This window comes from Rhea pennata, chromosome 15, assembly GCF_028389875.1.
Source record: "Rhea pennata isolate bPtePen1 chromosome 15, bPtePen1.pri, whole genome shotgun sequence".
NCBI lineage: Eukaryota > Metazoa > Chordata > Aves > Rheiformes > Rheidae > Rhea > Rhea pennata.
The window spans coordinates 9,441,902-9,456,557 of record NC_084677.1 but is presented as its reverse complement, the minus strand read 5'-3'; the positions used below and the strand labels follow the sequence as shown (position 1 = coordinate 9,456,557).

At 41.5% G+C, this 14,656-nt stretch overlaps 1 protein-coding gene across 4 annotated transcripts in view; it reads left to right on the top strand.

Annotated features, from left to right (window-relative positions):
* The first annotated feature begins 724 nt into the window (after positions 1 to 724).
* The window catches only part of MYH11 (myosin heavy chain 11), a 63,333-nt gene continuing 49,401 nt past the window's right edge, over positions 725 to 14,656 (top strand). For all 4 annotated transcript variants that reach the window (XM_062587873.1, XM_062587872.1, XM_062587875.1 and 1 more), the window contains exons 1-3: positions 725 to 824; positions 8,069 to 8,427; positions 13,153 to 13,309. In XM_062587873.1, the coding sequence (XP_062443857.1) occupies positions 8,086 to 8,427; positions 13,153 to 13,309 (499 nt within the window). In that variant the 5' untranslated portion in view covers positions 725 to 824; positions 8,069 to 8,085. The remainder of the gene's footprint in view (positions 825 to 8,068; positions 8,428 to 13,152; positions 13,310 to 14,656) is intronic.

The following is a 14,656-nucleotide window of genomic DNA, read 5'->3' as shown; positions in this document are numbered from 1 at the left end:
ATCTATCAGTTCTCTTCTTCCTTTTATGGACAGAGGGAGGTATTTCTTTTAAATGAAAAAGTATTTACAGCTCTTTCTCAGGAATCATGTTGAGCACCGCATCACAAGAGAAACTTTGGCAAATCTGGTGGGGAGCTGGGAAACAACTCTCTATTCCCAGGGGCAAACAAGGCTCAATACAGCTTCAGGCTCTACCCGTTGCATAAACACAAGGAGACCCAGCGCAACCTCCACCCCCACGTCCCCGCTGCATTAGGAACAACCTCCCTCCCCTACGCAAGCCCTGAATGCCTGCGCTCAGCTTAGCCCGTGTACCCGTGTAAATGCTGGACCCCCCCCAAGTGACTCGGGACCAAGGTCTGGCTTTTGTCCTTCTCCTGGGCAAGGGGCCGTAACGGGTGAGGATGCTGCCAAGGCAGCAAGAGGTTAAAGGTCCATTTCCTTGGCCAAATCATTTCATTCTACAAAAAAATCAAACCCTCTAAATTTGTGAGCTACGGGCACACGAGCCTTTGTGAGAAAGCACGGAAAGCCAGTGCTGGTAAGCACCTGCCTGCTTGCTAAAGAGCAGCCCAGGGAAGAGGGGCAGCCCTCAGTTAGGCCCTCCTGCGCACCAGGTCCTTGGTTAAGTCTGTCTTGCTTAAGCCAGGTACGGAGAGGATTTTCCAGCAGGACGTGGTTTCCAGGGCCCCTCCCCACTGACAAGCTTCTCCTCCTCTATATAGGGAGGCTGCGAAGGCAGCGAGGACTTGGACTGTCCCAGCTCTTGGCTGCACAGGTTCCCAACTCGCCAATTCACTCTCTGCTTCCCTAATTGGACGCCTGTAAGTACCACGGGGACCCAGGAGATCCTTGCTGGGGAAGGGGCTGGGAGCCAGCGGCTCTTTTTTGGATGGAGTAGTTTGGCAAACTAAATACTACACTATTTTGCAAATATATTTGGTAATTACCTGAAGAGAGTTTACTAATTAACAGTAGCAGTGATTGATTTACTTCAGAAGTGGTAACAGACCTATCAGACATGCTCAGCTGATTTACCCTGATTTGCATGATATTAATTGAATTCTGTTTAAAATGCATTAGAGGCAGTGTACTTTTTTAAGTGTGCACAGACGAATCAGCATGAAGCATGGGGGGTCTCCCAGCTGCTGCGCGCCTGGCGGGAGGCACCCGGGGAGCCCGCGCCGCCGAGGGTGGCAGGTACCCGCCGCGAGGAACCTCCGGCTCCAGGGACCTGGCCGCCGAGCAGCGGAGCTCATTTAAATATTGCTGCATTTTCAGTGCTAATAAAAGGAATTAGTATGCTTCATATGCCGTTTAATGAAAACATAACCAAATAAAATAATTAGCTTGTCAGTCACCTGTTCTTTAAATAGTAAAAATGCTTAAAAATTAAGAGAAAACAATGGAAACATTTTATAAAAGAGCACCTCGCTATTATATACATGTATTTTAGTATGCTAGGAATAAAGTTTAAGGCAAAACTAATTAGATCGTTCACTGAACTGCACTAATTCAAGTAAATTCAAATGTAAAACACAAGCTTTTTTATTTTAAGGAGAAAAGAAAGCAACAAACTTCTAACATTAAGAAAATACTGCGATTAAATTAAGAAGACAGTAGATGGCAGTACAGAAAGCAGCTTCAGTGTTGTCCCAGAAGTTCACTGGCTTCTTTCATACAGACAGACAGACACACACACACACACACATATATATGCATATGTATGTATGTGTCTGTATACACATACATACATAGAAATGCATGTGAGAGGTGTATGTGTCTGAATATAATGAATAAGCAATATAAAGTATTTTAAATGTAATGGAAATCATAAGATACTGCATCATTAATACATTACTCAATATCTACTTCTCAATAAAATCTTTCTAAAACACACTTGCTTAAAAACAAGTCAACCTTTTATTTTATTCAAAATTTCCCCCTAAAGGGCAGCTTTCAACAAGATGCTATGCATGGACCGACTTTGAACTCCCAAAGTTCACAGCTCTTTTAAGCCACTAACACGGTGGCTAAAATGATGAACCCCTGGAAAGCTAAGCGCTTGATTAAACAGTCACTCGAGTTTAGTGCATGATACTCTCTTCTGGCTGTGTTCTCTTAGATGTAAACAATGATTTTTATTATCTCATTTGCAATTGACACACTAGTCCCTAAAAGGTATTTGTTTTGAATTTGTTATCATTACATTTTTGTGGAACAGCTAGTATTGAGAAGAACATCGCCATATATGGTAGCATGCATAGATGTATGCAGAGGATCCAGACTCTTTATAATTCACTGAGGCTTATTAGTTGCAAATCTGTTGGCTTTTCTTTTAAGTATGTTAATTTTAGAAGAAGCAAACAGCAAGAGACAGCTTTCCAACTTGTGCACAGTCCAGTTAAAATATGGATTATTTATGGATTCTAATGAACACACAGAACCTGCTTTACTTAATAGAATGACATTTTGGAGTATTTGAAATATCTGCCATTTCCCTGATACAGGGAATTTATCTCAGATAATGGAATCCCATTTTTTTCCCTTCTTTTTCTTTCTTACAGTTTATAACATAGGTAATAACCTGGGCCAACTTCTATGCAGCACTAAAAGAACTATCAAGAATCTAATCAGAGTTATATAATAACTTGCATTAACAGTGGTTAGAAAACTTGATAGGAGGGCCAAGACATTTACAGACAATTTGACTGAGTACACTATTTATGAAAAAGATAGCCCTATGAATTATCTCTTAAAATACAGACTTCCCCTCTTCTTTTGTTGAAAAGCTTTAATAAACTAATACCCATGACACCTTCAGGTCCAGATGGAAATGTCTGCGATGAGAGCAAGCCTTTGAGGGTGGTCCTAGGGACCACCTGGGAGAGGCAAAAGGCCAGCAGGTCAAGAGCAGTGCTCCTGTGGGAGCCAGCCATGCTAGGGAACAAGTTCCCAAATGAAGGTCACAAGATGGGGATTCACCCAGCTTTTTTTTCTTTTTTTTTTTTCCCCATCAAGTAATACTCAGTTGGGTAATTCAGTTAAGTACCGGAAAAGTAAAAGATAAGCAACCTAGGAAGACCTTAGCCCAAGAAATGCAGTTTGAGTCAAATAGGAGGTTACTGCTATATCCTTCCATCAGAAACCACTTACATGAGCAGGACTTTGTTTCCAGAAATAATTCACAGACTTGGAGATATGTTGCCTTTGTTTTAATAATTCCTCCCTGTATGACTGTAATAAGCCTTCATAGTGACACGCGCATCCTGCAGAGGAAGAGAAAAGTGTCCTTTATCTTTTCCTTAGGAGAAAAGCAGTCCCTTTAAGCTCTGACCCAGAAGGCAATTCTGCTTGGCCAATAACCTTTAATTAAGTGCACTTCCTGGAGATATTTATACTTTATTCTTGGAATAATATACTTAGGATAAACTGATTGTAAAGACAGCATTCAACTTCTGTCACTGACCTGATAAGGGAAAGGACAGTGAAAATCAGCAGGATGTTTCTGCAGTGGGGCAGTAGCAGGAGAATAGAGAAGAATCCTCTGTGCAAATGCAGGGACGCGTGCATGCCCATGCCTACGCGCTCGCCTGGGGTTCAGACAAGTGTAACAGATGTACACAGAACGTGGTGTAATTTGGCACATTTCTAAGGCAAGAAACTTTTTGTCAGTAGTTTCACTATCATTGTTTCTCCTCTCTTTCCCTAGATAGCTCATCTCTGAGTGTAAAAAAGGATTTAATCTTCTACATGATTCTATCAATCATCTACTTAAGCAATTGGACGAGAACTTCTTACCATGAGTTTGCACAGTTATTAGTCTCCATTTCTCTTAGCCAGCACTAAGGATAAAACCCAAGGACTGGCTAAGGGCTCGATTATACCTCCTCAGGGAAGGCTCTTAACAGCCTGAATGCATCTTTCCTGCCAGCCCATTTCCCCAGTATCAATCATGTGCTAGACCAGAGCACTACAATCTGCACCAGAGATGGACCAAGAGGAATATTTCCAGCTGTTAATCAGAAAGTCTTAGCAGATCATTAAATGCAAAGCACCTCACTAGGACAAGCCTAATTGAATTCTTGGAGCCCATCTTTTATCTCTTCCATTTAGAATTTTCCCCTTAGTTACTAGATTAATCAATTCAGACTTTATAATCCAGATGCAAACTGCATTTCTTCTGTTACTACTGTTGTACACATCTGCAACTCAAACTTCACCCTCTAACACCACAGGACAGCTCATGAAAACTTCTTTTTAGACAAATGCCAGTTTTCCACTCATTGTTCATGTTTGAGACAGGTTTAGTGAACCAGTTCAGACTGCCTATCCCCTACTTCTTGTAAAGGGATCAATTTTATGTTTAAGCTAGAAGTCACAGGATCATACAGTACATTCAACAGTCAAGCACACTGCTTAGATCTACGGAAAAAAAAACTCCTACCCCCAAATCCTGCAGCTTGTTCCACCTCTTAGACCTTCTGACCTCACTTCAGTTTCAAAAAGACTGAATTTAACCATAGCAAGGTGAAAGCATTTTTACGAGCATGAAGAAGCAGAAGCACACAGACAGACCAGCTCTCTGTATTATTCTGTAATTTGGTGGCACATGTTTGTAAGTTCTGCCAATGGTTTGTGTTTTACATAGCATCTAATGGGGAAAGGAACATTGTCTTTGGGCAACAAAAGAGCTAAGAACTTTTTTGGTTCGTCCAGCTGGTGACATGCTTTGTAGCAGGCCACCAGTTTAATCTAGCCTCCTATGTGAGGCTAGGCTTTTAAGGTAAATGGTCTTGGCAATTTGGTATTTTGATTTCCACCACCATCATTTGTAAGCAGCCTCAAAGTAGCAAGATTTGACTCTATGAAACTCAGCTCAGCAGTTCAGCCTAATGTCTGGTTGTTTGACAGGAACAAATTCCCACTGATTTGAAGGCGCTGCCATTTGGCACTTAGCCCAGGCAACATGCTCCAACCTTTCTGACATTTTGGGACACCACCACAGCTCTCTCTTTTGGGCCCAAAACAGAGCGAAATCCTCCTGCACTGCCAGGGTGGCAGAGTAGAGGACGTGCCCTGCCTGGTGCCACTGCCATGGGAGGACGGGGGCAGCACCCCCTTCTCCCAGAGCCACAGCCAGCAAGAGGTGCCACTCGCTGGGCCACAAGCTGGGCTCACTGGGCCAAGCAAGGCTCCACAGCGAGGAGTCGAGCAGCACCAAGGGCTTCCCCTCCTCCTTTTGCCGCTGTTGCCACATGTTGTGCCTTCCCTACAGCAGGGTAGGTGATGGGGAAATGCTCCCGGTGCTTCCCTATCCCGCTGGGCCACAGAGTCAGGCCAGATTCACCCTGCATGCCGCCAGCCTGGAAAACACGGCCAGAGAGAATACCATCTCCATTATTGGAGCTGTGCAGCTCCACCAGCCCTCTTGGCAACACGGGAACATTTTCTGTCTTAATCCACACAGAGGTCAAATAGTTTCCTCTTGCAGCTCTCTTCCAAGAATCCCCTGGGAGCTAGCTAAGGACTGCATCCAGCAGAGCTCCCTCGCGGAGACTCGCCAGCCATGGACACTGCGCACGGAAGCAGCAATCCACAGAAGCCACCAGTCACCATCTCTCTCCTGCTCACCCACACCAGAGCGGACATAGTGTGCACACATATACCCTGAGTGAATTTTCCTGCTGTGATTTTCCAGACAAGGTTGATGGCTCTTGAATGAAGATATTTAGAGAAAAGCTGGGGTTGTTTAGATGACAGAATTGTCAAGGGAGTTTAAGAAGCTGGGACATCTAGTTTCCACGGAATTGCAATGGGATATCATCTAATGCCCTTAGGCATCTCTTAAACTTCGGTTTTGTTTTTTAAGCTTTATGTTACCTTGCATACGATCCATGCTGCTCTCTCAGACTCCTCACACAGATTACCTTTGCAAAAAAAAAAAAAAAAAATATATATATATATATATAAAAAACTTTGCTGGATGAATTTTGAGGGAAAAAAAAAATTTTTGGAAGCCAATCTGTGATACTCCCAGAGCGCAGGGCTACGTACCACAGAACCCAGTCTTTATAAATATCATTCTGCTTATGGGTTGATTGCTGACATCTTTAGCAGTTAGGTCTCTGAACTCCCTCAAGATTCATGCTTGTTTGAATGCTGTAAATACTAAACGCATTCTCAATAAGGAAATAAAACAGCCTCTGTCTCCCAGTGATGTCTTTCTCAGCCACATGCTCTTCCCTGTGCTCCTCTGCTGCGGCAGGCTCCTTGACCAGCACCAGCCTTTCTCGGCTCTGTAGTCCACAAGGAGTCCTCTTTTTACCCCTTTTCTCATTTAGTGTTGTATGTCCCATAGGACAGAGGAGACCTTTTGAAAGCTCCAGGTGTTACCAGCCAAGTTCGTACAGCTTCTCCCTCCCCTCCCCTGGCCAGAGCAGGACAGTAGCTGCCTCCTCCCTCCCAAAGATAGCCAAAACCTTCTCATTGCTCTCACCTAAGGAGCAGAAATACATCCAGCCGCTTTATCTGTATGCAGATGCATGATGCAGATATATCATCCTCCCAATGTAAGCATCATGGTACAGGGTATCTAATAGGTGGCATAATTCCCAGGCTTATTTTATTTCTCCTCTCCTTCTCTCATGTGGTGCACCATTTACCTTTCATACATGATGAGCTCTCATCATCTGAACCATGGAAAGAAGACAACCCTAAACTAGTTCTCCTTCAACAGCAATACTGATAATGTTTTCTTTCTAAGTCTGCTGTCAAACTTTGAGTTTTTTCTTTTGATCTTTTGTTAATCTTATTGATCTCCAAATGAAACGTCATTAGAGTGATAGGAAATAGTTCTCAGCAAGTAGTTTGTTTCTCTCCTTTCTGGAACACAGCCTGGGAACTGTTCTTCTGCCAATTATTTCATTATTGCGCTGGTATTTCAGTCTGCACACAAAAGTGTTTGGGTGATGAGAAATTCTGTGTGTATCTGAATTCAGTTAACTCTCTGATGGGCAAAAGATGAGGCTGCAGCAAGCTTATTGGCTGCTAGTCTTGGTCCTGACAGTCTAGATGCACAGGTATTAATTATGCTTTACTTTTCTGCCTGATCTGCAGTGCAATGCCAACAAAGTGTAGCTGATAAGTCCAGGATCGCTCATTTGATTTACTGCCATGAAGCATTTGATTTAGGTCATTTCAGACATAGTAAAAGAGGAATGGGACTCAGTGGCCCAAACACAGATACTCTGAGGTATCTAAGCTGGCACCCAAAGACAGCTGCATGGAGATGTCAGTTGTGGCACAGGACATATCAGAGACTTGCACCACTCTGGAGTGGCAGCTGGTAGCCAAGCAGGAGACATTGCAGCAACTAAAATGGCAGTGAATGCCCAAATTCAGGCAACTCAATCACTCAGAATGACAATGAATCTGTCCTTCGGTTTTTACCGACAGCGCAGGTTAAAAGCTACCTTACCGCAGTGTTCTACCAAAGTGCCCAGCCCATCAAGCAAATGGTCTGACTCCTATTAATTCCAAAGGGCCCTAAAAATGACGCAGAGGGGAGGAGCAGACCCCTGCAAGCAGCACTGCCATTGCACACATGAGCATCTGATCCCTAACAGTGTCAAGATTCACTTTATTTAGGATTTGTACCTCCTGCCACCTGAAACGATTTTACCGATCCTATGGGAATGGGTGCCACTGGCAGCTCGTCCGCATACAAATGTGCAGGAGTCTCCAGGTAGCACTGCTGGCAGTGTGTGTGTGGGGGGGATTAACAGTTCAATTGCTAAATTCTTCCTGTAAGGCTAATTATCACTGCTCACCTGTACAATTTTGCAGCTGGTATTAAGTAACAAATCTTTAAGAGCTCCAGAGGCTCTGCTTTTACAGATGAACACAGACGAGGGCAGCTCTGGCAGCAGCACTGATGTTACATGCCCTCGACAGTAACGGCCGTGCTTTGAAACTACTGCGTGGCGCAGATCTGATAAACATATTTTGGTTGGAATTTCTCCACATTTTTCTCTCTCTAAACCAGAATATTTTTCTTCTTCAACAGGTGACTACTGAGTCAAAATGGCTCAAAAACCTCTCAGCGATGATGAGAAATTCCTCTTTGTGGACAAAAACTTCATTAACAATCCACTTGCCCAAGCTGACTGGTCAGCAAAGAAACTGGTTTGGGTCCCATCAGAGAAACATGGATTTGAAGCTGCAAGTATCAAGGAAGAGAAAGGGGATGAGGTGCTGGTTGAACTGTCAGAAAATGGAAAGAAAGTGACATTGAGCAAGGATGACATCCAGAAGATGAACCCCCCAAAGTTCTCCAAAGTGGAGGACATGGCGGAGCTGACTTGCCTCAATGAAGCTTCAGTGCTGCACAATCTACGGGAGAGATACTTCTCAGGTTTAATTTATGTAAGTAGAATTGAATACTCACATGACACTTCCTGTTGCTTGCTACCATGTGCAGTCACTAGTGAGATGCATCCCATCTGCTGTCAGAGACAGGCCTCACGTTTAATGCTGCCATGCAAGTACTCATTCTTCAGCAATGGGATCCCAAACCAAAAATGTATTTAGTTCACCTTATTCCCCAAGATTCTTTTGATTGTTTATTTAACTGCTTTAGTGAATAAGTTAAAACACATGAAGGTTTCTTCTCCAAAGCTTGCAAATTCTGAAAGAATATTATTGGCTTTGGAAGTAGCCTGATAGCTGCACAACACTGCAGTCCTGCTGCTTTTAAAATAGGGGCTTTCAGTGATTTCATTGGAAACTTGAACAACTTTCCAGTTCATGTACCACAGCTGTAACTTGTGAAAAGAACATATGGAAAAGCCAAATCATGCAGTCTTTTCTCAGGCAAAACTCCCACTGAAAGGCAGCTGGTTTGGTAGGTGCTTGAGTAAAACCTTATGTTTAAATAAATGAATAATCCCACTGAAAGCCAACTGAGACTATTCATATGCTTCAGTTTGTTTCTGGATCAAACACGTGTATCCGCTAAGTCATGCATTTCTTTCCTTGCTGGTCAATTTACAGATGGGAAGGTCTGGGCAAACTGGAATCTCCTCTATGTTCATGTGAATTCAAGTCAAGATTTTTCTGTGTTCCAGTCCACATAAGTGTATTAACATAAACATATTCTGATACTAGGAGCTCTGTAATTTATCTTCATTAGCAGTTATCAAACTGTACAGAAAGAAAGCCCAGAAAGTTCCCATAGAACTTAGCTACTATCTTTGATTTTACATGGAGGATCTCTATGCTATGTAGAAAAGTAATCTACAATTTCAATCAATGAAAATTTTATTTCCATGACAGACCACTGATGAGTGAAGTAAAATGTAGAGCTTAAGTAACATGGTTGTAGAAGTAGGAGTAGAACTTTCATTATTAATATGAGGAATGTTAATTTGGAAGGTAAAAAATGAAGGAGAAAATAAGATAGTTATACACAGTACAATAAAGGAACTGGTTAGTTATTATGCATAACTTAAAAGAGCTAAAGCTCAAGATCTTTCCTTCAGGAATGCATTAAAATTAACATCACTAAGATTCCTGTAAGAAACTGGATTTTACAAGTCTAAGCATCTGAGTTTATTGGATTCTAATTTTGCAGGTGAACATATGGGCCTAGTTGCTATCATAGTACTGTGTTCAGCATGAATTATTAAAAGGGACTTAGTCTGAAAATGTTTTGCCTTATTGCAAGATGTAAGAAGAATTACTAGAAAAACAGTGGAATAAAATGAGTTTTTTTGTTCTCAGCAACACTCTGAATAGATATTCCAGAGTTTCCAACATATGCTTACTCTGTGGGTTTCTGTGGACTTTTAATTTCCCTTCCTGTATAACGTGAGTTTCTAAAAGTAGATAACGCAATTATAAGCCAAAGAATTTGTTCTAGAGACAAAAAAAAAAAAAAAAAAAAAAAGGCAAGGGTGTAATTAAGCATTCTTTCTCAAAAGACTAGATTTTAAGATGATGGTAAATTAACAGTTATAACTAAATTATTCTGATGTGCATTACAACAAGCTATTACTATCTTCAGACATCTAAAAACTGCTTAAAATTGCCCATTCATACACAGTGCTACCCTACTAGATACTGTCATACCTTTTGAAGAAAATACAGGAGACACCTAGAAGAATTTTTGGCTTTGCATTCATCCACTTCTGATACTAACTGTAAACTACTGTCTCCCTGCTTTGCTACACAATGCCTACATAGACTTTCTTGGAGTTCCATGTTTACAAAGAAATTGTTACCTTATTTTTTTTTTCTTTTGGAATATCAGTGCTACAACTGGGGATTCCCAATTCTCTCATAGAAAAAAGTCAACCTTTCTGGAAAAAAAAAAATCATCTGCTCCAGGAATTTAAAGCAAGTATTATTAAATAAAAGCATTCAGTATAGAATGTGAACTGAAAGTCACAGAGTGACTGTACACAGGAAAAACTCTCTAGCCTTTCCCTTCACTACAGATAATTAAGAAGGAAAGGCAAAAATTGCCCTGTCAATAACTTATGTTTTACTTTGCTCAGAATCTGCCTTGTCAACACACAATTAGACCCAAAATGATGGTATAAATATTAATAAAATAACAACATAACTTCAGCTGATTTGAGAGTAGATTCAAGTTTCTTGTGCTTGTATTCACAGGTGATATTTATTCAATCTTTGCCCAACAGTGCAAAATGCTTTCTTGAGAGACTGTATTTGCATAGTAGAACTAAAGAAGGGATTCCTCGGCACAAATTCAGGCATTTACAACATAGATGCATACATCTGCATGAATATCTCTTGAATACCTACCAGCAGTGACTGCCCAAAGGATATACAAGCTCAGCACTTCTGTCTGGAGGCTCTCCCTAAGGTACTGGCCTCCATGAGCTGCCTCCAGATCCTCTAAGGAGAGATACAACTGCTGGATCCAGCTCTCTAGAGAGATAGTATCCTCAGGGAAAATAACCTAAGGCACAGAGAAATCAAGTTCCCCATCTTTCATCTCATGTTTAGCCAACTGGCTTGCTTGTCTTCAAAACGTTACATATATTAATCAATTTTTAATTAGCGCTTGCAAAGTAGATACCTGGAATTACAAACCACCAAACTAAGAGGGCTTGGTTAACTTTCCTGGGCCGAGATAAGGCACTTGGCACAGTCCAGTTAGAACTGTGGATTCCTGAACTACATTAGCTTAAGCTTTTACCCCGCTTTAAAAATCTGCCTACTCTGCCTCAAAGTTTGCATTTAGGAAGGTATGTTAGCTCATGGCTAAGCACACAAATAGCCCTGCTTAAGCCATTGGATTCTCTGCATGCTGAAAGTCAGGCACATACCTATAAATCCCAGGGAAATGAGGCCTAAATGATTTCCTGAATTGGAAATTTATTCTCTTATTATTTTACTTGGTTGAGAATGATTATTTGGATGTGTACAGTAAATCTATTTCTACTGAAAAAGGGCCCTGCTATGCTTTCCTTAAAAGCCCTGAGGGTCATTCCAGTATAAAAAGTCCCACCACTTTTCAAATGTATGGTCCCTACAAGACTGAAGTTCATTTCAACATGATTAACACAGAGTTTCATTCTAAATTACAATGTCAATGAAAATCTGGCTTAATAATTATTTACCTTTCACGTCAAAGGTTTTAGCTTGGGGATATTGAGAACTGGTGAAGATGTTCAGCTTGATTTTTCTGATATCTCACTTGAGACCATAGAAACGTAGTAACAATCTGTGAAGGTAGCAGAGGTACTCATTAACACCCAGAGGACCCGAGATGCTGTCCTGCACGAGGCAGAGCGCCTAACCTGCTCCGCCAGGCTGTGAGCTGATGGATGCTCTCGCTCTCTTTGCTGAATACCATATAAAGTGCTCGGGCTGTGCTGAGACTGGGTCGTGCCATTTCCTAATATGGTCAGGAAAGGGAAATCCCTGTGCCCAAGGCCCTGGATGATCCAAGCCTCCGAGATGGCATTTTACATCTGGTGCTCCAGTGCTTCCTGTGAGGGGACCTATGCAGCTCAAGCCATCCCTAGCCACAGCCCCGAGAATAAGGCCACAGCACACCGGATAGTGGTCGCATACCATGAAACTGTAATTCATGCACAGGGGGGAATTGCCAGATGTATAGCTAAGTCACAAAGAACAAATTCATTATTTCATTTTTTTTAAATTGGCATGGTTTTAAAGCCAACAGTCAAAGGCTGGCTGAAATACCCCTGCAACTGTAATCTCAAAAATTCATAGGGTTTGGGTGCTTTTTTTTTTTTTTTTTTTTAATGGGAAACTCTTGCAAATTGCTTACTCAGGGTAACTGTGACATATGACTCATCACCTATTGTCATGTGCTATTATTTCTGCTCTAAGTTCAATAGCTGGAGCTTTCTATAATAAAGGAGAATTAAAAAACAAAAAACAGATGGTTAACTATCAACTTGTAGTCAATATTCTTTTTTGCCTACATGTATATTATTTTTAAATGAATACCTTCATTAAACTGTAAACAGAAAACATTTTTTTTTCTTAATTTTTTTTACAGAAACAGTCATGTAGTGAAAGCATATGACCATTCTGATTAGACACCTACCTGGAACTACTGTCATTTTTTTCAAAGACTCTATCAGACAAGCATTATTGTTATGTGAAGTATATATCTTTTTAAAAAGCCTTCCAACATCAATCCAAGGTTGTTACCTAAGATTTCAGCTGACAAAACTTGGCAGAGGATGTATTCCAGTATGCTGAAAATACTCACATAAAAATATTGTAAAGTATAATAGGTGTTATATAATCCCAAATAAGGGTGATTCACTTTACCTACTGAAAACAACTGAAGTCAAGATGCTGTAAGAGATCTAGGCACAACAAGATCAAAGCATGATGTATCTACAGAGAGCTAAATTCACATACTTTCTAGCAGTTAAATTATTAGAAATTATTATTTGTGCACTTGAAAACTTCACCTACACATATGCATTCAGAAGTCACTACTTCATTTGTTACACTAAGCAGAATACAAAAGAGTTATTTGCTAAAATCCTGTTAGTTAAATGCAGCTGATGTCTGTGTTTCTCAGAGTAGGCACAGCATGCGATACTAACTCCGGTTTTTATCTGAATTTCCCTGCAGACTTATTCAGGTCTCTTCTGCGTTGTGGTAAATCCATACAAACAGCTGCCCATTTATTCAGAGAAGATTATTGACATGTACAAAGGAAAGAAGAGACACGAGATGCCACCCCATATCTATGCTATTGCAGACACAGCCTACAGGAGCATGCTGCAAGGTAGGCAAGTTTAATAACATGTCAGTTCTCAGAAATCACTGAACAATAACTGAAGTGTGGTAGAAAACACCTTGTCACTCCCACTTTTGCTTCTGCAAGGAGGAGAAGCATAGGCAGAAAAGCTCTTTTTCAGAGAGCTACCCGGGCTTTCGGGAAGTTTCCTAGGAATTCTTTGGCAGGAACAGCAGTCCACAAACACTGTGACTCAAAAAGGAAAAACAATCCTTTTACCCATCTGTGTAGAGGCATGTGGGAAGGTTTCAAAGTCAAGCAAATAGTTTTGGCAAATACGGGCATGGAAAATGCTCCCTCCGTACCAATGGAGACTGCTCCGAAGTCAGCTGCGAATGCTGCTGAAGCCCTGTCGGCATTGCTTCTGCCTCCACCAGCAGAGCAAATGCAAATCATGGTTTAGGGCTACTTTGGTTGCAGTCTTACATTTCAGAGTCCTGAACTGAGATGTGCTCTGTTTTCTAACAGTAAAAGCAACCAGCAGCAAAGAAATTCAGTCAGGCCCAAAACAGCATGAATGAAACTGTAGAAATTCACAGTGCTCTCCTTATGCAGGGACTGCTGACAGATTAGGGGCTTTTTGCTCGAAGGAAAAATCATTTGTCTGGGGACAAGAAAGCTCTAGCTCTGATGTATGACACTGCACACCTGCAGACTACAGGGCACTACGGTTTGATGTCTCAGAAGGTGCCTCGGACACTCCAGGAAACCAGGGCACTGCCGAACGCTTTGGCATTAGTGGTGAAATTTAAATGTGCCAGGCCTGCAGAAATTATGGCCTGTACCTATGTCTCAGCAAGGGTCTCCAGACTAGGCCCTAAAGATTAGGGCTTTCTGGTTTGCAGTGTAAGGATTTCAGTGTTATGGCTTATAGGTTTCAGGTCTAACTGGGGAAAACAGTCAAGAGCACTTGGAAATTTCAGCTCATCAGCTAGATTAATGCTCTGTGTTGATTTTTTATAAAATTTACATATATACATGAAATAGTGATGATCACTGAGAAACTAGTCAGTTCAAAATCCCTTTGCACTTTATCTGACTATGCAAATAAGATGAGCCAGTATATATCTAGGCATACAACACGTGGCAAGAGCAATGATTCCAGCACTTCTGTATTTGTCTCTCTTGAAATAAGAGCTGGGTAAGTTTACTAGAAGACACGAACAGTCAGTTTGGCATATCATAGAGAACTGCTGTTGTCTCAATCAAGACTAGTACAAGACAAAGTCATTCCCCACAATAAACAAAGATCGTCTTATACACGCTGGACTGAGGAGCGCCTGTACCGTGATACAGGCTCTCCTGGCAGCCCAAACTGCCTGACTCCGGACAGAC